This window comes from Pholis gunnellus (assembly GCF_910591455.1).
Source record: "Pholis gunnellus genome assembly, chromosome: 24".
NCBI lineage: Eukaryota > Metazoa > Chordata > Actinopteri > Perciformes > Pholidae > Pholis > Pholis gunnellus.
The window spans coordinates 10,305,434-10,325,562 of NC_136551.1; the positions used below are offsets into that span (position 1 = coordinate 10,305,434).

Genomic DNA, 20,129 nt, shown 5'->3' on the forward strand with positions numbered 1-20,129 from the left:
TACGTATTTATTAAACCTCTGTTGCTACATATTTCCGTTTTCAAACAATACATGAAAATAGACGTTATTTTGAAAGTTACAACTGGAAGTCGCAATTTTAATATAACTGCCTTGATAGGCGCTTCCCAGACTGTCCCGAGAAATACCGTGCATAATTACCGATACTCTGAGGAGGTCTATATTTGATTTTCAGACCTCGTATATCTGCTGCATGGCAGGATGCCTGCTTTTCATTCTAATCAGATATGCGGCTTGAGGTTTGGCTGTAGCTGCCTGTGTTGATGGAAAGAGGAACCCGTCAGACACAATGAAAAAAGTTGGACTTATTGGATTGCTACTGTTGCCCCAGGTGAGAATATAGATGCATGTTTATTTGAATCTACACATTTTAAGATGCAAGTGCATCATTGTCTGCTGATTTACAGGCGAAGTCGTCATCAGGGTGTCATCCTCATGTTAATCTTGTGAGAGAGGAGGAAAGGTGTTTGGCAGATCTGCTGCTTTATAAATCACACAAAGCAACAGGTGAGTTAAGTTTCTAAACTGTGTATTTTACCCCTATGGTGTTAACTTATACTTAAAGAATATTGAATAAGTCAAGATTTCTGCTTTCCATTAATAAAGGAAATCTCTGATATGAATAAAATCTTTGAATTAAGCTTTTTTTAAACCGTACAGAAATTTGATGCAATGTTTTAGTGACACCTAGTGGTCACATAACATAATGCACCCTGAAATCCCAAGCTTGCATCAGGCATTTTATACTGAAGGATCAGGATTAATCCAGATGTGGTGGTTTTTTTGGGGCGTTTTATCCTGCAACTAAAACATCAAATTCGATCACCACAGCCGAGCAAATTAAATGAATAAATAAATAAAAAGTTGTGATTTATGTTCCACGCATGAAGAAAACATCAGCGTGCACTGTAAGGGGATGTGGGATGACCTGAACTGCTGGCCACCTGCTTCTCTCGGGGAAACCGTCTCTCAGCCGTGTCCGGAGTTTTTCACCTCGGATGGTGAGATACCACACGTGTACAAACAGACTGCCATTACCTATTCCCCATTGAACTGGTTAATTATTCTCTTCTGGTGGGTCTCCATCCAAACATTCAGCCATTAAACAGGAGTGTTTATGTGGAGAGATGAAGGATTTCATGATAAACTATCTGAAGAACCAGATGTTTATTGAAGCACCTGAAGAGGAAAAAGTAATGGTTTTGCAGCTTTTTACTGTGCAATAAATCCAAGTGTGTGAACACACCAGTGACCAGCTGAAACAACAACACCCTCATAAGATATACTTTCCTAGGATACTCTGACAACAACAACAGACGTAAGATTTGCTCGCTATTTTGCAGGTGAAGTGCACCGCAACTGCACTGCCAGTGGCTGGACCGACCCGCTCGTCCCACATGAAGACGCATGCAGCTACTCGTTCAATGAGACGCTCCACTTTCTTGGAGAGGTTGGTGGTATCTAAAATGCACACAGTGCCTGTAGTTTATCCAATACAAACCTATGAAGCACCTATGAAATCCTTTTAAATGACTATAACTATGATTTCTATTCGCGCTCGTGTCTGTGAGCCAATGGGAAGAGAGCAGCGTCCCCAACATCTTAGAAGAACCACTTACCTTTCTGCCACAAATGTACAAAAGCAAACATTTAACTTGTGTCGCTCAAAATGAGAAGGTTTAAGTATCTTCTGTTCAAAATTAGTAGTTATACATTTAAACTACTAACAGTCTCGAGCAGAAACAAGACACTTTTCAACTCTGTTAAAATACATAAAAAAACGTTTTTATTCTAGATTTACCTCCTAATTACCCAAAACACTTCTTACCAAACTCTTGAAATAAACTTGTCACAAGACGCCTGAGCCCGGTCTTTGAGTCTTCGATGCGGGTGATGAAGTGATGCTCTCCTCCTCCTTGCTCAGTCCTCAGACGCCCACATGTACTTCTCCTACGTGAAGACCATGTACACGGCCGGGTACACACTCTCCCTCATCTCCCTCTCCATCGCCATCACCATATTCTGCCTGTTTAGGTGAGAATCACGTCTTTGTGAAAAGCATTGGTTGGTCCTTCCCTGAAAACTGAGGGATTAAACAGTGAGTGTTAATATCTCTTCAGAAAGCTGCACTGCACCAGGAACCACATCCACATCCAGCTGTTTGTCTCCTTCATCCTGAGGGCCATCTTCATCTTCGTCAGAGACTCTCTGCTATTCACCGATGAAGAGCTCTACCACTGTGACTACTACCCGGTGCGGACGGACGGACGGACGCTCTCTTTCTTGTCGTCCCCTTTTTAAATCGGCCACATGATTAACACACCTCTCCTGTGCGGCAGGTGGCGTGCAAGGTCGCGCTCATGCTCTCCAACTACTCCATCCTGGCAAACTACAGCTGGCTGCTGGCGGAGGGTCACTTCCTCTTCACCCTGGTGAGCCGCTCCTTCTTCTCCCTGAGGAAACACCTCGCCTGGTACATCGTCCTAAGCTGGGGTAGGGAGACACGTTAACAGAAATCAAGTGCGCCCCTCTCTCTCTTTACAAATACCGACTCTTTGTCTTTTTAGATTGACCTGAGATCTATTTCCATCCCACAGGCTTACCTCTGATTGTCATTGTCTCCTGGGGATGTGCCAAGTATTTCTATGAAGACGAAGGGTATGAGGGTTAAACAAGTGTTTCACTCGATCATTTGCAGTTACGAGATTATCTGTTAAGTGTTAAAATGATTTCTTTTTTATTTTTATTGCCACAGCTGCTGGGAAACCAGGAGACATGAATGGATTTGGTGGATACTTCGAGTGCCAGTCCTTCTGACTATATCTGTAAAAACTTTATTTTGTTTTTCTTTAAAACATTAAAAGCTGTTTGACATATTCAGAGCTACACGTGTTCACGTTCTCGCCAAGAGTTAGACGAGATGATTGATACCACTCACATGCTAAGTGCGAAGTAACAGCCAGCAGCTGGTTAGCTTAGCGGTTTCCCCATTTCCAATCTTTATGCTAAGCTAACTGGTTGCTGGTGCTAGCTACATATTCAGCATACATGAGTGGTATCAATCTTCTCGTCTAGCTCTTGGCACGAAAGCACATTTTCCAAAATGTCATAACAGTGTTTTAATCATTTCAGATGAATCTCATCTTTTTCTTGGGCATTTTGAGGATACTGGTGAACAAACTCCGTATGCAAGCTACACAGAGGAATGAATTCTGCCAGTATAAGTGAGTAGAGATCAACACTACTACTGTAGCATATCGGTTTTGTAAATTTGAAGCCGGTAGTGGTTTACATATGAAAAAGCAGTGTTTTTGAGGGATGGGAATATATATTTACATACAAGGACACTATACAATAGGTAAATGCCTGTAAAGGTCTGTTTTTTATTGTTAGTTTAAAACTTTCCCTTTTTCTTTCACCAGGAGGCTGATCAAATCCACATTCTTTCTGGTGGCTCTGTTCGGTCTGCATTACATCCTGTTTGTTTTCTTGCCCGTTGAGGTCAGCAGCTCAGTGTTTAAGATATGGACGTTTGCCGAGCTCGCTCTGTCCTCCACACAGGTAAATTCGTCGCATGTATGAGAGCGATAGAGCGTCCGATCAACGACAAACAACCCTACACTCACTGACCTCTCTCTCTTCCCATCACCGCAGGGTTTTGTGGTCGCCGTGCTCTACTGCTTCATGAACGGAGAGGTAAGAACCCGTCGGCCAGTCGGAGCCAAAAAAACATAAAGATCCAAAGTTAAAGTGTGAAGCAAATTTGGGATTGAACGCGATGCGCACATTTTCCAGGTGCAGCACGAGTTCCAGAGGAGGTGGCGGAGGTGGCGGCTGTCTCAGCACCTCCCCAGCCGGCGCCGGCAGCAGCACGGCTCCATCAGCCACAGCGGGTCCCCCCACACACAGGTGTCCCTGCTGCCCTGCTCTCCGGGAAGCCCGACAACCAGCGGACTCCCTGTGGATACAGTGGAGATGTGACTCAAGGCGGGATCGGCTCATTGATACATAATGAATCCTGGCTGAGGGCCAAATAGTGCACAACTGCAGCTTGAGTGTTTAATACTGTCAAATGCGTATTTTTGCTAATCTCTCGTGTTTTTTTTTTATTTGACGACATAAGGATGGGGAATAGCTGGAGAGCTTAGACTACTTGTTTGTGGCGATTATACTGAATACTGTCACAAGATTAATGTGGAAATGATTTGTAAATGTCCAAAAGTAACAGATGGAAAACTGGGAAGTTCTGGGGACTTGAATGATACAGATTATAAAAAGAAGAATGGTCCAAATTGATTAAGTAGAGACCAATAGATCCTGCCTTTTGTCCCCAGTATGGTTAAAGCTCCAACCCACTTGATCCTACAATCCCCATAATGCAACTAAACAGCATCTTTACATGAATGTCTTTCAAACTCAAGGCGTTATTATTGATAGCCAGTCCTGTGAACAGATGCTCTTTATTTAAACCTTTTTTATTGTATTCGCACTTAAAAGCATTAGTTAGACATTTTAGGAAACACATCTTTTCACGTTCTTGCTGAGAGTTAGACGAGAAGATTGATACCCCTCTTCAATGTCTGTAAGCTAAATATGAAGCTAGAGCCAGCGGGCGATTAGCTTAGCTTAGCATGAAGGCTAGCTGTTTGATTTTCCTGCTCTCAGCAGGAAAGCAAATCAGTGTCATTTCACAAAATGTTGCCATTCCTTTACACGCTTTTTGGGTTTTAACCAATTTAGAGTACCAGAAAGTACTCAAGCATTTAAACCTAATTATGTCTTACACAGTAATAAAGCACCAACGAGTGCAGCAGCGCGTACAGTCTGTTCTACATGTGTCCAATGTTAAGGTTCTACTGAGAACAAGATGAGACATTGAAAAGGCTACATAATTTGAGAGAACCCAAATCTCTTCTTCAGGTCCTCCACCAGGTCAATATAGGCGATCATTGCTTCTTCTTTGGACAGACCTGTCGGTTACAAAGCATATCAGTCGGTTTTTGCAAAAAGAATAAATCGGTTTTCCCATTTCCATATTCTATTCTTTTCTTAAAGTTCTATAAATCTGACCTTTCCGATCTTTCCATGCGTCCCATTTTCCTCGTCCTGCGAGGTCAAAAAAACCTGGACGTTCTGTGGACGTCAAAGCAAATAAACCATCAGACACTGAAACAACAGAAACTACATTTTAATTATCAAAAGTAAAAGTACAGCAAAAGCTGCACCCATGTCAGGCTATCATTACATTCTACAATAAAAGGTACACATGAAGGGTTTTATAGTCTGATTCTATTGTTCAAACAAATGAATAATAAGTAAATAAAGGATTCTGCATTTCACCAATTATAGGCTTTAAAATAGTATTTAAACGTTAATGTTGGGAGATAAAAGTTAAAAAAAACAAAAGGTGAAAATGTTCTTAAAAACATTCCCAGATATGTTTGAACTTGTGACCTCAGTATTTCTAAAATCTTTAAAAATCTTTATTTTGAATATTCATGTAAGTAATACTTTTTTTGTGCACACAGTCACAAAATGTTTTTTTCCCCATTTCAATACTATTTCATATATTTTTCTTTAAATAAATGTCTTTGTGTCAAAGTTCAGTTGTGGGATCGTTCACAGAAAGACGCAGAACTTGTTGGGCCTCATTCTTTCTCGCCCCACCCTGCTGGGAGTCCTCCTGTGCACGGAAACTGGAGAACTCGAAGTGAATGAGTCCTTCCTTTGTGTCTCCATGTGGACTCCACAACGTTACAAACCTCACAACACGAGGGCCGCAGAGACTCACCTATGTTAACATCGCCGACCGTGGCCTGCTTGTATAAACCATATACTTCTCCCAGCACTCCGTAGCCGGGTCTTTTGTCCAGCACCTTCACCTCCTCTACGGCTCTTTCAAAGGATTCCTGGCAGGACGAGAGAGAAACACGCAGGAATCTAACAACTGGTAGAAATGTTTGTTCTAAAACTTACTTACGATTTTTGTTTCTAGTTAAAATGACTTATCGCCTCATTACATCTACACAAGACTTTACACACGTAGCTAAGCGGAGCTATTCCGGCTCTGTAACAACCTCCCAGTGAATCAGTAAAGAACAAGACAACGTAATGGTACCATAGATCTTCAATGCAACACGCTAGAAGAGGCTCACAACTAGAAGATATAGTACTTACATTCATGACGGCTGAGAGAAACTGACACGCCTTGCTGCTGCTGCTGCCACACTTTTCAGCCGGTGCTCGTCAAGACTCGTCCTGCGGTGACGTCGTTGGTCACAGAGTGGAGTGGGAGGTGGTTCCTGAAGGCCACGCCGTCATTACAGACAGCAGCAGGCTGACTGACGCGCAGGTTTACCGTTCTCTAACTAATGAGGGAGCCGTGCATGACGGAAGGGTTTCCGGTTACACCTGCAGCACTGCAATTTCATTATTTTAATAAAGAAATAATAATCAGGCCTTCAGTTATTGAGAATGTAAAAGTCGTGTGATCTGATTCTCAGCCACAGGATGGCAGCATCCACATGTGTATGATCTGATGTTTGTGCTCTACGCTGAGATGAGATTTACCTTCTTTAATCACCGTAATCTTTAAATAATGTTTTATTTCAGCCTGTGACTGATAAATAAATAAATCTATTTCACAATATTCAAGACGTGAATAAGATGCTGGGGAGAAAAGAACGATTGTAGAAAAAACGTTTTATTCTATGTTCTAGAAATGTGAGTTCTTTACATTCATGCCTTTGAGGTTAGAAACTCCAGCACACTACGGCAGCATTTTGATTTAGATTCATCCACTTATCACGGAACAGAGAAGGATCTTTGGCAAGAACACTAAACTGAGAGAACACACACTCTCAAGGGAACAATGAGCCGTTCACGCTCATATTGAAGACAGTAGAAAAAAGAAACGGTTTGATAAACGTGTTCTGATCAGCAGGTCAGTTTAGTAACACCAAATGGTAACCATGTAAAAAACAAGAAAACTAAAACTTTCTAACAGCTTCTCTAAACTAGACAAAGCAAAGCAGCACGTAGCAGCTTGAGACTCTGGGTCTGCAGTTTAGAAACGACACCTGAGTGAGTGACTGTGCACCGATGAGGAGGAGGAGGAGGAGGAGGAGGAGGAGGAGGAGGAGGAGGAGGAGAAGGAGGAGGAGGAGGACTTACTTGGAACACTGATTCATCTCGTTCTTCAAAAGTTAACAAACTGCAACCAAAACACACAAACGTTTTCCCTCGTGTATGAAGCGCTCAGCAGCTACTGGCCAGAGTGTAACAGGTCTACATTATTTGCCATATATTTGATGATTGACATTTAACTCACATTACAGTGAAGGACATCAAACGGTTAAATTGGGGAACATCATCTAAAATCCTTTTCCATGATTTTCGGGAATGCACGAGGCAAAGTCTGCTTCTGATGTTTGGAGTCAAATATGAACTTATGAGTCTTCAGCGGGTTCTTTCCAAGATATATAAAGGAAACCAGAAGCTGATCTTGTAGCAATAAATTAAAGTAAAACGCAAGAGGACCGACTAAATACCTGTTAGTGACGATGCATAGTGCAATGAGGTTGACCACCACAGCTCTACCGGTCAAACATCTCTAAGGAACTACCAGCTAATTTGTAGAAAAGACGCTCACACGTCTCTGAAATCATTCATTGGGCCTCAGAGAGGAGCCTTCAATACATTCCAACGGTGTATAAATCATTTATCTCCTGTGTGACCTGCCGTTTATATTCATGAGCGCACACGTACAGAGCGCTTCGGTCTGGATCCTCACACGTCGCTCGCCTCCTCCAGCCCGTTGCGGCAGCAGTCGCCCGGCAGGGCGAAGCGGAGGTGGTGGCTCTTCTCCCAGCCGCGGCGGATCCGCCCGAGCCGCCGGGCCACGCAGGGGGCGAGGAGGGCCAGGCGGCCCAGCAGGACCGCGGCGGGAAGAACCAGGACCAGCGTGAAGGTGGGGGGCATCAGGAAGCGGTACTGGGCCGGGTTGAAGGCGCTGTCCCAGCCGAAGAGGAGCGTGTGGACGGTGGCCGTGGACAAGGCGCAGTAACCCAGTGTGGACTGCAGGAGGCGAAACAGGGAGGTCACCATAACATAACCTCTAAATATATGACACACATGGCTAAAAAGAAGTCTGAGATTTCCCCTTAAAGTGACTCGTCTTCAGCTCACAGTCCACTACATTAGCTCACTGTGTTACAGAGCCCGAAGAAACACACTGACCCACCACTCATGACCTGAATGAACCCCACCAGTTCGCTGCTTAATGGACCTACAGGGCACGCTAATTAAAACAACTTCCCAAGGTTGAGTCGGGTAGAGGCCATGGGGTTAAAAATGGCCTCGTTTTCCCCTCGTTCACACACTAACCGGGCAGAGCGGATCATAATTGTTTCCACTTGACAGGAGTGATGACTTTTTCTATTGTGGTGCTTTCAAATACGGGAAGAGGAACAGCACACATATACATGTACACATACTGGGGAGGTTGGAGAGCATTGTTGGTGTTTTTGTGGGATTTGTTGACAGTAACAGCAGCTCTGAGATTAGGGCATCACTTAAAACTAGTTTTTTTTTAATTGAAAACGCACAGGTCAAGTGGACAATGTTCAGCCTTTAGGGGCTATGGCAGATTCTTAGTGTGTCGCCGGTAAATTGTGTATGAGACTGACGCTCCAACACACGACACAAACATGCACACGGGCACGACAGACAACACCCATGAACACACGGTCCTGCTGCAGCGGGCGGCGCAGCTAGATGCAGAGAGGGTTGCTTTTCAACGCGCCGGCCGTCGGGCACACGGCTAATCTGACGGCCGGCGGATTAGCCGAACTGAAAGATGAAAAGGAGACCACCGAAGGGCCGCGAGCGCTGGAGGAACGGAGGCTGCGAGGGAGGAGGAAGGGGAGGAGGAGGGGGGGTTAGGGAGCAGCGGAGAAGGAGGAAGTGCGTGAGTCACGACACTCCTGATGGCTTTGTCACAGTCAAGAGTTTAACGGCAAATCTGGGGCAGCTGCAGGAGTGCAGACGCAGTGTTTGCATGTCGGAGACGTGGTGTTCATCTGTCGCCGCATCAGCGTGATGCCCGAGCCTGTATGTTTATGTGTCAAGTGTCACGGCTGGCAGTCTTTGGCCGTCAGTCTGTATTAATCCCATCTGACTCCTACCCTGCTGCGCCCAAGAAGAATAGAAACCCAGCCCTGTGGCGGTATATATTTATAGGAGAAGGGGCACTCGGGGAGGGGGGATATATTAGATTCTACACTTCTTTATGTAACTAGAACTATCACTGCTTGTGTGTGTGTGTGTACCTGTATGAAGCTGAACTCCCTCCAGTTGACGGTGTTGGCCACCGAGGGCAGCGAGGTGACAGCCAGCAAGGAGAGCAGTCCGAGGGCCATGATGCCCGCTGACAGGTACAGCTCCATCCTCCACACCTCCGCCTCCACCCACACGTCGTCGCCCACCTTCACCTGGACGCCACACAGTAAACAACTGAATCCTCATCGTCTCCAGGGTGGGGGTATTTAGCGTACACATGATGTATGGAGCGTCAATCAGGGTTCGTGTCTTCTCCTCACCTGTTGAGCGGCGATGAGCAGCTTGAAGCGGGCGGACTTCCTCATGGGGAGACACAGGCTGTAGATGGCGTGCAGCGCCGCGCACCAGAAGCTGCACAGGCCCAGCTGCTTCCTGCTGGTCAGCCACCGGTCCAGCCAACTGGGGAAGCGGTTGTACTTGGTGCCCCACCACAGCTGGAGGAAAGCGGCGCACAACCCGGGCAGGTAGACCAGCGACAGCATCACCAGGGCCACGGCGGGGAGGGTGACGTTGACGGTGTCGATGGGCATTTTGTAGAAGACGTTCTTGCCCGCCGTGACGTAGGGCTGCAGGACGTCGCGGAGGAAGTTGTACACGTAGAAGAAGGCGAACAGGGACAGGGTGCAGAGGACGGGGACGCGCCAGGAGGGGAAGAGATAGAGGGGGAGGTTTTCGATCTCCAGGGAGGAGGAGAGGAGGCCCATATCCACGGGGACGAAGCCCATTCTGCGACAGAGCTGAATCACCGAGCTCTTGGCCTTGCAATTGTTGCCGCACAGGAAGATCTGGAGAGGGAAGATGATGTTGGGTTTTCCTTTTTCTTTTCAAAAATCTGAACCACAAGGGACAGCCGATGTACCCTACCTGCCTGCTTCCATCCCGAGGTCCCACCTGGAGCGTCCAGGCCGATATGGTGTTGAACCCTTTGACTACAGAACTCTCCGGGAACAGCTGGGCCAGCTGCTCGGCGTTCGAAGGCCCGTCCCGGTTGATTCTCAAACCATTGCTGACATCCACCAGCGTCTTTCCGGCTAGCGTGGGCTTCAGTTCCACCAGCGTGGAATGGTGCTCGGGGAACACCGCGACAAACACCAGGTCTGCCTGGCTGGCTGCCTCCATCTGGGACGTCACCTGGAGGAAGCACATAATCACAGGAACAACTAAATGATTAGCAGAAGAATATATTATTGGCTAGTTCTGTACATTCATCCTCATTGGAACACTTAGTATACTTTACAGTATGTAGCGAATGGTTTCACAACCGACAGTGTGACGATATAAAGAGGAACATGTCAGATGAACTGCTTTGTTCTATACTACAATAGATGCGTATCTATTCAGGATAATAACAGTCATCATGCCTCATGGGTAAATATATAATCATCACCACAGGGAGAGAAACCAAAACACCAATTACGCGGCGAGTGTGAATGTGAGCGTCAGCGTCGTCACCTCAGCCTCTTCGGGGAACAGAGCCGCAGAGCGCTTGGGGTTGCGGCTCCCCACCACCACGTGGTACCCGGAGGCCACCAGCCTCCTGGCCAGTGAGCGGGAGAAGTCGCCCGTGCCCAGAATGCCGACAACCGGGGCGCCAAGTTCAGACGTGGAGGCCTCGAGGTGCCGGGAGCCCCCCCCTTCACCTCTGCCTCGGATTAAAGGCCGCGCCATCTCATCGGGCATAATGCACTGGTGAATCTGCAGAGACAGGACATGGAGGTTTGTTCATATGCACCCATATTACCTCAACTGGTTCCTAAAACGCAGTCAAAAAATAGAAAAGGGAATAAAAAGTACTTTTAATAAGGCCTTCAGGATATTCACTTGTTTACACACAGGCTCTGGTTGTTTGGTCTAGACCTTAGAGGCTTGCTTTTGTAAGTAATAACATACATAAAATAAATTATATATATATATATATATACACATACACATACACAGTAACTCTACAGTGGGTCTATCCAGCTGGCACAGGAAACTGGATGCCATAATATTAATATAATAACCACTAAGATGTAATCTGTCAGTCTCCCTTCTGAACTCCACTGTTTAAAGTTAATACACCCTCAACGTTAGCACTGGAAATAGTACACATGCACTTTGTTTTATATCAGTGCAGCTTTTGTAAATCATCCAGTCACGAGCCGAACTCTTCAGAAACAGTTTCAAGTATTGTCGCATGATGTGTTAGAGCCGACCCACGCGCGACAAAACACTTCATTGCAATAAATCCACACAGATATTCTGCTCCAGACAGAAAGAGTTGACGCAACCTATCATGTTGTCCTTGACTCAACTCGTGGAAACTTTCCCTCCGAATAAAGTTCCTCTCCTCAACAAACACGACGACGCAGGTAAACACACACGGACATTTGGATAAAACCGATAGCTTACCCAACACAATTTAGCTTCTGTTAGAACTTACACGGAGATGTTTTTAGCTACTTTCAGGGGCTTTACTTTACTCACCCCGCTGCTCCTCTGTGAACGTTTCTTCCTGATAACGTGACGCGCATGCCCAAGCCCCGCCCCTCCGCGGCCACGCCTCCACGTGTGTGCAGAAGATAAGAGAGAGAGACAGAGAGAGAGAGAGACAGAGAGAGAGAGAGAGACAGACAGACAGACAGAGAGAGAGAGAAATGAATATGATCCAGGAATGTATTGTACATTATATAACAGACTATTTACATTACATCAACAACACAAAAACTTAATTTATAAGACATCAAAGTAATGAAAACAGTGGGGACCGGTTGCTTTACACCAAATAAAAATGTATGTAAAAATAAAGAAATAATAAAAAATAAAAGTGTCCAATACTTTGGTTTGTAAACAAATATTCTTAATTAACTTTCCGTACTTTGTGTTTAGTGTTAATCCACTGTTGCCAGCATGCAAACAAGCTAAATTAAGATGCTGAATAAACACTTAGCTGCTAAACATTAACATGTGTTAGCATTGTGATTATATTAGCACACAAAAAAGAAAAAAGAAGTGAAGTGTAGTCATTTTTTGTTATTGTCTCATTAGACACAGACTTTTAATAGCAGTCTCTCACTGGACTCCATCTGCTGCTGTCGGTGTGTTTGATAAACAGGCCGTGGGATTAGAACGTGAAAAAAAAAGCAAAAGCGCGTTAAAAAGATGTCCGGCCGCGGGCCATGCGCTGTCAACATGACTTCATCAAGTCTGCCTTTGCCACTTGCAAAAGGTTGAACCCCTCTGGCTCGCAGCACTGCATCAGTGTCACCACACACACACACACACACACACACACACACACACACACACAGTGCCTGCATGCCACCCTCTCCTTCACTCTCTCTAGGCCATGGCCTCGTGTTTGTTTACAACGCTTAAAGGAGCTGTATTTCACATTCTGAACATTAATATAGCAGCAAACAAATATTTGCTATGTAAAGATACATAGTTATGTCAAACCCGAGCAGAGAATGAAGTCGCTCTCAGAGCGGTGGCCATTTTTAGGTGTACCGCTATGAAGCGTAGAGAGCTAGAGTAGTTAAATGAGTGCAATTTAACAACTTAATGCTTTACCCACACAGCATGAAAAGCATAGACGAGCACATTGCTGTCGCGACCCGAGTGACATCTTTATTCGGCTCGCTGTCTGTAACCCGTGTAGCATTTAGGTATCGTGGAATTAGCAAGATAGCTAGCTAATGGGTGGGCGGCTGGCTAGTTTGTTAGCTTGCTAATCCCGCCAAGCTTCCCTGGTTGCAGAAAATGAGGACAAGCTAGCTTCCTAGCTAACTAGCCAGATAAGTCTGCAACACTTTACGGTGTTTGTTTGGTCAGCACTTTCGCTGTAGTTTGCACCGTTAGCCCTGTTGCACCGTTAGCTGCTAGCCACCGGCTCGCCGCCACCATGTTGAGAGGCAACAGAAATGCTCCCAATCTGGGATGTTGCACCTTTAAGGTCACAGTCCTTGACTTACGTATCTAATTTGGAGTTTTTTCATCCATAGGTATTGATTACTGGCGTCTCCCGGTGCGGTAACCCATTAATCTTACAAGTGAAATCAATTGAGGTTATTCTGATCCGTTGGGGACAGATTCACTATTCTCCCTGAGGCAAGCCTGGTGATCTGGGTGTGAAAATGTTAAGCTAACAAATAGTAGCAGTGGCACACAGCAGGGTCTCTTAACCTTTCCTTGATGCCTTTCCTTGATGCTGTTTTAAAGGTTCATAGACTATTATTACCCCGGCGATCACAAAGTCAGATGGGAAATATCATGTGAGAGAAGTGAAGGCACGGTCGTAGACGGTTAGCCGGAGGTGGACAGGTAGAGCCATGTAAACATCTGACAGGGCTTCAATGTCAAAGCGTTACATGGAGGAAGACGTTTGTTTCTGTGCTTTCAAGGGCGGAGGTGTCTTCAGTGCTTCATCGGGGATTAGGGACACATGTTGAGACAGGAGCTGATGCTGCAGGTTCTCACCGCTGCATTAAAAGTTTCCCACGGCGAAGTAAACACAGTATACGGTAATTCATCACGCAAAAACAATCATCGTGATTCAAGTGACTCCAGCACGGGAATGGCGGACTCCGCCACTAACAATAAAAACAACTACACAGAGAGAGCGATTTGTTTAATTTTGAATGCTGGACTTTTACATGTAATATTGTATTTGATATTATTTTACTGTGGTATCACTACTGAAGTAAAGGGTCTGAATACTCCATCCACCTGGTGTTGTCTGTAGCGTTTACCTGAGTGGATATAGTTTAGAGTCCAAAGGCAGCTGACGATGGACTGGTTCACTTGTCTCACTTGTGACACAGCAGTCCGCTAACATGCGGCTTGATTAGACGTATGGAAGTGCCGCGGGGTGGCTTGATCTCAGCAGCTGCAGCGCACAGTGTGGACAGTGTGTGTGTCGTGCGGTGGCTCACCAAAGATACAGTTCACTGTACTAACCCCGAGTAAAGGTCACTCCTGCACTCGCATATCGCAGAGTTCCGCGTGCCTCTCTGCGCTTGTTTGTTTTTTCACGGATGACCATCGCCGTCCGCTGTGGATGAAGATTCTCAATTATTTTCCAGCTTCTTCGGGGCTGTCCTCAGATTTGAACCCCCCCCCCCCCTGTGATTGTCACCTTCAGACATGAGCAGCCCAGCTGGAGACATGTTCAGTGGAGTCAAAGCTGAGCTGAGCACGGGTTGAAAATTGCTTATGGGGTAGGGGGTGATGGGGGGGTTCTGCAGTGTGAGTGCGGGGCTTCAGCTAAGCCTTGTCTCCGGCCCCTGAAGATTTCCCAACATCGCCTTGAGCTCTAAAGCCTCTGCTGTGGATGTGGGGCCTGTGCTCCAATTCCAGGTGCTTAGTTCCCAACCCGCACTTTTGGAGTATTTCAGGTCATTCAAGTGGGTGGGGAGGGGGGGAGGGTGATTGAGCTCCAGGGACAAAATCAATAGATGCTTTTTATTTTCAATTAGCAAATGCTCTCTTCACTGAGTGTCTCAAAAGCTTGCGCTCTTTGGAAACAACCAATGACAGGCATCGCTGATAGTCTAATTATCTCCGGCAAGGAGGTTGTTTTCATCCGATTTTCATGAAACTTGGTGGAAGGGTGTAGCATGGGTCAAGGAAGAGCCGGAGCGGATCCGAATCACGAGGCTGCCCCCCCCGCGTTATTTGATTTCACTCGTGGAAACGGTCCCGGTGGAGCTCTTCCTTCAGCTGATGTGCTCATGAACCGCCGCGGTTAGAACAAGTGCACGGTGGCCTCACTGGGGGAAAAAAAAAAGAAAAGAGGCTAACGAGGTATTTAAAACACATCTGTATGCAATAGAGTAATGATTGCCTGTGCACAGGGGGAATAATAATTTGCCCGGAGAATCAAAATTCAAGGCCCGTGGCTCTCCACCTCGCGAAACAAGACATCAAAAAGCGTCCCCTGCAGCTGGGGAGCTCGGAGCTGAAGGTGTGGACGGCCGTCAGACATCTCCGCTCCATTTCCTGTATATATTATCTCTTACCCCCCCCTCTCTCTCTGTCTAAATGGGTGCATGTGTGAGTGTGTGTGTGAAGTGACCGATGCAGTTGGTCATTTCACGTTGTCACCACATCAGTGAACCTGCCCTCAGCCATCGGCTCTGACTTTGAAAAGTCCCCTCGTGGTCCGAGTGAAATATTTGGATGTATTTACTTGCTGCCATCACAAGTTTAAACTTGTCTTTAACCTTTATTTCTTAGTTTTTATATATTAATGTTAAAAAGAAAAATTGAAATATTTCATAAATGTCTGTGTTGATTTGGGGGAGTCTATTATAGGTTTGAATATAATGGATTCCCCAAAAAGATTAAAAATACAAATACATTTTCAACACTGACTTATGATAATATGTGGAATGGATGGATTTGACATAAATCCAAATCCTTAGTCTTGCAACTGAAGAATTTATGGATCTGTTTCCAAAAGGGGAATGGGTGAATAAATTGTATGGTAATATTTGACCTCTAGTCTAATGTATAAGAAACCTATACGAAAACACAAACCAGCTCCATTGAGACTTATGAAAATAAATATGCAATCGTTTGGCATTTTAAGGCTATGTATATATGCATGGGTTCTACGTTCAAGTAGAGTATTATCGAGATGTTTTTTTCCTCATGTAAATATGTGGGTGTTCTTCTGCTGAATACATATTTTGTGCAATCTTGAATAACAACTGCGCGGACTTACGTTTAAACTTTACGCACCGGCTGTACCTCTCATCAAGCCGGTCGAAACGAAACGGAGCACTTCCTGTTACGCATTACAAAATAAAACGTTTGTTAAAATTCTGTTTATAAGTCTAATAATCATGTCTCCTGATATTCATATTTGGAAGTTAGCCTGCAAACGTCTACTAAAATAAAACTGCAATATACCACACTAGAAATACTCAAGTCAAATATCATATTACTGATAGTGAATTATGCAGCATGTTCACTGTCAGTGTTAGAGCCTTGAACCATTATTAATGACGCACGGTTGAGGTGCCGCTCATTAAACCGCTTCATGCTGTTGGGCATCACAATGCTGGCTCATATTTTAATAAACTGATCATCTGTAAAAAAGGTCTGCCTGCTAATTATAGCTGTCAAATACATGCGGTGGAGTACAAAGTACAACACCTCTCTGTATTGCAGTGGAGTAGAAATATAAAGCAAATGGCAATACTCAAGTAAGGTACAAGTACCTCTAAATGTGTACTTAAGTACTTGAGTAAATGCTGGCAGTGGCCTTCTGACACCTGACTGCAAATGTGCAGTCTCCCATCTTAATGAATGCTTATTAAAAATGAACTTCCGCGTTGGTTGTGACCCGCCTGGCTGACAGTGAACACCCTCGTGTCGTTAAACAGCAGCAGACCTGTGTGTCTGCTTTAAATTACTCGGCTGATGTCTCTCTATTCTTTATTCATAAGCGCCACCCGTCCCGCTGTTTTAATTTGAAGGCCACCTCCCCTTATCTTCCGGTCTTCTCCTCGCTAACTTTGACAGCTGGACCGCAGCTGGACCGCCCGCTGTCCACGCGCACCTATCCATCCAGCCAGGACGCGCTCACCCGCTCCCCGGTCACAGCCGCTGCCCAAGGGGCTCGAAGCCGCCAATTAGACGAGCCGGGCCGAGGGACGCGCACTTCACCAACTTGGTCTCCATTTGTTTTCCGTTGTCCTAAAAAGCCCCCCCCCGTCCACCGTCACAATTCCCCCCCAGAGAGGCTCCGCGGGTTTCCTGTCGTCCCTCCGTCCGCGAGCCGCGCGGAGGAAGTGGTCGGTCTTCCTGGTGACCGCCGTCGCGATGGTTCTGTTGGCTCTGGCCGTAGCCGTCCCGCTGCTGCTGCTCCGCGCCCCCGAGACCTCCGCGCACTACTACGAGATGATGGGCACCTGTCGGATGGTCTGCGACCCGTACACCCCGAAACCGGGGGGCGCCACAGCCATGGAGGTGATCCAGAACGTGAACGGCGTCGCTCCGCAGCCGCCCATGGCGCAAGGGAGCCGCGGGGAGCCGGGGCGACCGGGCAAACCCGGTTTAAGGGGCCCACCGGGAGAGCCGGGACCCCCGGGTCCGAGGGGACCGCCGGGGCAGCGCGGCGGCGGCCGACACGCCGCGGTGTCCGGACCCGCCGGTCCCGAAAACGGAGAGGCGGACGGCGCGAACTCCACCGCCAACGGTTTCCGGATCGCGTTCTACGTCGGCCTGAAGAACCCGCACGAGGGATACGAGGTGCTGAAGTTTGACGACGTGATCACAAACTTGGGGAACCACTACGACGCGAGCACCGGGAAGTTCACCTGCCATGTGTCCGGGATCTATTTCTTCACCTACCATGTGTTGATGCGGGGAGGGGACGGGACCAGCATGTGGGCTGACCTGTGCAAAAACGGACAGGTGAGAGTGTCGATGATCAGGGGGGGGGGGGGGGGCATGATGACGTATAGAAACCAGCAGAATGTAGTCAATTAATTTTTTTAAATAAAGACAACACAACATTCCAGAGTCATCCCAATCAAAAAGCGCACGGCATCGTATGAGGCTTGATCTTTTTATTCCCATTAACCCTATTTACATAGCTGCATATTATTACTATTCATGAGTGATGGTTTCAGGGTAACATCAGTGATATCTCTGGTCATATATCACATACGTGTGCATGCTCTGTTTGTGTGCGCAAACTCCTCTTTTTGGATGAGGCAGATGTTTACAGCTGCAGCTGGATGAGGGGTCAGATGATCACATCATCACTGGGCATTAAAGATGCTGCAAGGGGGATTAAATGCAAACATACATAAGCGTCTGAGTCAAATTTGATTTATTTGATTTATAACTATCCTAGAGTAGCTATAGGGGTTTTAACCTCTAATTTACCCAGCATTCCCTTTGAGTGTCTATTTTTAAAAAGCTGCACCACTGCTGTTTTTCTTTGCCTCTCGGCCATACGTGAACTTTCTATTCTCTCGTCAACTCATGACGTCTGTCCCATTTGTCCCCCCCTCCTCTCCCTCAGGTACGGGCCAGCGCCATCGCCCAAGACGCAGACCAGAACTACGACTACGCCAGCAACAGCGCCGTGCTGCACCTGGACTCCGGGGACGAGATCTACGTCAAGCTGGACGGCGGCAAGGCGCACGGCGGCAATAACAACAAGTACAGCACCTTCTCCGGCTTCATCCTGTACCCCGACTAGACGGCGGCTCCATGCCGGACGGTACACATACAGCACCGAGAACTGTTCCCATCAAAAAGCCCAACATGTTTTGTCCTCGTTTTGAAGACACGTCCCACGACACACAGGCTTGTTATCTGCAACCGTTATGTTCTGTTCATCTAGCGAAAGAGACCTTTTTGTACATGTGTTTGATTTGACTGGAGTTCTCCTGCTCCACTGTCACCAGAGTACGTGTCTCACTACTGCAGACCTACAGTAACACCCCGAGCATGCTCCGAACTGAGGAGGCATCATTCTTAAGTTCCTTTGACACATTTCCAAAATACTTTAGGGGGGGAAAAGAGCTCAGCCCCAGAGCGGGCTGCTCACTGAGTGTATTAATGGCACCTAATATTTCAGGCTAGAGTGGCAACAGAAAGAAAGGGGGGGAAAGAAATCAAGAGATGAAATGAACGTCAGATCAGTGCTTTTGGACTTAAGGCCCGGTCACACCAGTATTTTAACACAAGGATATTTCATGGCGTAAAATGACATGCTCATTTTTCAACTTTATTGAACTTCACACAGATTTGCACCACAGACCCGACGCTAAACGGAGAGCCGAAGTGTCCAAAATGTGGGAAGCATAGTAGCGTCCACTGTTTCACTAAAGAGACGTGTTTTGCAGTAGTTACGAGACAGGAGTCATCTAAATAAACAGTGAACTTGTCGTCCCGTTAGCGACTTAGCTAGCGAGCTTGTAACTGACAGTCTGTAAGCTTGCTAGCTTGTAGCCAAGGCTCTTAAATGAAGGCCGGGACATCGTCTTTGACCCCAGGGGAGCTACAGGGTATGACACAAGCTACTGTGGCTGACTAGCACTAGCATGTTCTCAGCGGGCTAGCATATTAGCCGTTAGCTTGCCAGCTACAGTAGCTCACAACGTCATCAAGCTTCTACAACCAAATATTTTGCGCAGGTGTGCCTCTTTCTGGTGCGACCAGGCCTTCAAATGGTTACTAAAATACTGACGCACGAATTACCGCCATTCTCCCGTGTTATTTATTTATTTGTTATCTGCCCAAAAGTAAGTGCATCATCAGCATACATGGCAAAACGGGGGAGCAACAACTTAGACAGGAACACTGCGCAGCCGGATGAGCCGGAACGGTTTGAGGAGATACGATGAGCCGAGATGAGAGGTCAGCGGAACACATTCTAAACTCATTAGACACACCGCGATGAATCTAGGCCTCCTCGATGGCCCCGGCGAGCAGAAATCGTGGCGTTCGAGTCGTGTTCGGTGTTTCACTAAATAACCCAGTAACCACAACATGAAAGATACAAATGGATGTCTTGCATCGATATCGAATCCAATAAATATTGTTTGACAAAAAGTTGGCTTCGTGTGAACATGTCTGACCAAAAGAATCCAAGTGTTTCGTGTCTGATATATGTCTATATATGTATCTATACATGTATATATCGCTCTGCATTGTAGCCTACAGTACGGGATCCAGGGTCCCTGAATGTCCTTTGCTCGGCTGCAGCTTGCAGACATTTGTGGTCAGTGAGCCTCGCTTAATGCAAATGCTACAAAGTCAACAAATTC

The 20,129-nt window shown here is 46.3% G+C and overlaps 4 protein-coding genes across 5 annotated transcripts; 2 read left to right on the forward strand and 2 right to left on the reverse strand.

The window, feature by feature from the left end:
- The first annotated feature begins 208 nt into the window (after positions 1 to 208).
- On the forward strand, positions 209 to 4,310 carry sctr (secretin receptor). Its single transcript, XM_079185671.1, has 13 exons — positions 209 to 349; positions 426 to 525; positions 909 to 1,019; positions 1,362 to 1,468; positions 1,943 to 2,052; positions 2,139 to 2,271; positions 2,358 to 2,511; positions 2,616 to 2,676; positions 2,774 to 2,843; positions 3,151 to 3,242; positions 3,441 to 3,579; positions 3,673 to 3,714; positions 3,814 to 4,310. The coding sequence occupies exons 1-13, from the start codon at positions 308 to 310 to the stop codon at positions 3,997 to 3,999; spliced, it is 1,347 nt and encodes a 448-aa protein (XP_079041797.1). The 5' UTR covers positions 209 to 307; the 3' UTR covers positions 4,000 to 4,310.
- Positions 4,311 to 4,461: 151 nt separating this feature from the next.
- Positions 4,462 to 6,332, reverse strand: LOC306715343 (acyl-CoA-binding protein-like). Its single transcript, XM_079185670.1, has 4 exons — positions 6,196 to 6,332; positions 5,810 to 5,927; positions 5,089 to 5,151; positions 4,462 to 4,988 (listed from the first exon to the last, which is right to left on the reverse strand). The coding sequence occupies exons 1-4, from the start codon at positions 6,199 to 6,201 to the stop codon at positions 4,903 to 4,905; spliced, it is 273 nt and encodes a 90-aa protein (XP_079041796.1). The 5' UTR covers positions 6,202 to 6,332; the 3' UTR covers positions 4,462 to 4,902.
- A 369-nt stretch (positions 6,333 to 6,701) lies between these two features.
- On the reverse strand, positions 6,702 to 11,846 carry steap3 (STEAP family member 3, metalloreductase). 2 transcript variants are annotated; one of them, XM_079185668.1, is made up of 6 exons: positions 11,824 to 11,846; positions 10,810 to 11,052; positions 10,222 to 10,488; positions 9,618 to 10,142; positions 9,348 to 9,509; positions 6,702 to 8,094 (listed from the first exon to the last, which is right to left on the reverse strand). In XM_079185668.1, the coding sequence occupies exons 2-6, from the start codon at positions 11,035 to 11,037 to the stop codon at positions 7,807 to 7,809; spliced, it is 1,470 nt and encodes a 489-aa protein (XP_079041794.1). In that variant the 5' UTR covers positions 11,038 to 11,052; positions 11,824 to 11,846; the 3' UTR covers positions 6,702 to 7,806. The 2 variants fall into 2 exon arrangements, with proteins under 2 accessions (XP_079041794.1, XP_079041795.1); XM_079185669.1 differs by having other exon boundaries at positions 11,780 to 11,826.
- A 5,320-nt stretch (positions 11,847 to 17,166) lies between these two features.
- On the forward strand, positions 17,167 to 18,556 carry c1ql2 (complement component 1, q subcomponent-like 2; the record flags this gene model as incomplete). The annotated part of the gene is made up of 2 exons (XM_079185882.1): positions 17,167 to 17,760; positions 18,377 to 18,556. The coding sequence occupies 2 exons, from the start codon at positions 17,167 to 17,169 to the stop codon at positions 18,554 to 18,556; spliced, it is 774 nt and encodes a 257-aa protein (XP_079042008.1).
- Positions 18,557 to 20,129: the final 1,573 nt, after the last annotated feature.

What these genes read in the sequence shown, in the direction of transcription:
- sctr (XM_079185671.1), top strand. Translation starts at nt 308, where the DNA reads ATGAAAAAAGTTGGACTTATTGGATTGCTACTGTTGCCCCAG. An exon ending in GTACATCGTCCTAAGCTGGG is followed by an intron (nt 2,512 to 2,615) that starts GTAGGGAGACAC and finishes TCCATCCCACAG; the next exon opens with GCTTACCTCTGATTGTCATT. An exon ending in TATTTCTATGAAGACGAAGG is followed by an intron (nt 2,677 to 2,773) that starts GTATGAGGGTTA and finishes TTATTGCCACAG; the next exon opens with CTGCTGGGAAACCAGGAGAC.
- LOC306715343 (XM_079185670.1), bottom strand. An exon ending in GGTCGGCGATGTTAACATAG is followed by an intron (nt 5,152 to 5,809) that starts GTGAGTCTCTGC and finishes TGACGTCCACAG; the next exon opens with AACGTCCAGGTTTTTTTGAC. An exon ending in CGCATGGAAAGATCGGAAAG is followed by an intron (nt 4,989 to 5,088) that starts GTCAGATTTATA and finishes TGTAACCGACAG; the next exon opens with GTCTGTCCAAAGAAGAAGCA.
- steap3 (XM_079185668.1), bottom strand. Translation starts at nt 11,037, where the DNA reads ATGCCCGATGAGATGGCGCGGCCTTTAATCCGAGGCAGAGGTGAAGGG. An exon ending in TGTTCCCCGAAGAGGCTGAG is followed by an intron (nt 10,489 to 10,809) that starts GTGACGACGCTG and finishes TGCTTCCTCCAG; the next exon opens with GTGACGTCCCAGATGGAGGC. An exon ending in CTCGGGATGGAAGCAGGCAG is followed by an intron (nt 10,143 to 10,221) that starts GTAGGGTACATC and finishes TTCCCTCTCCAG; the next exon opens with ATCTTCCTGTGCGGCAACAA.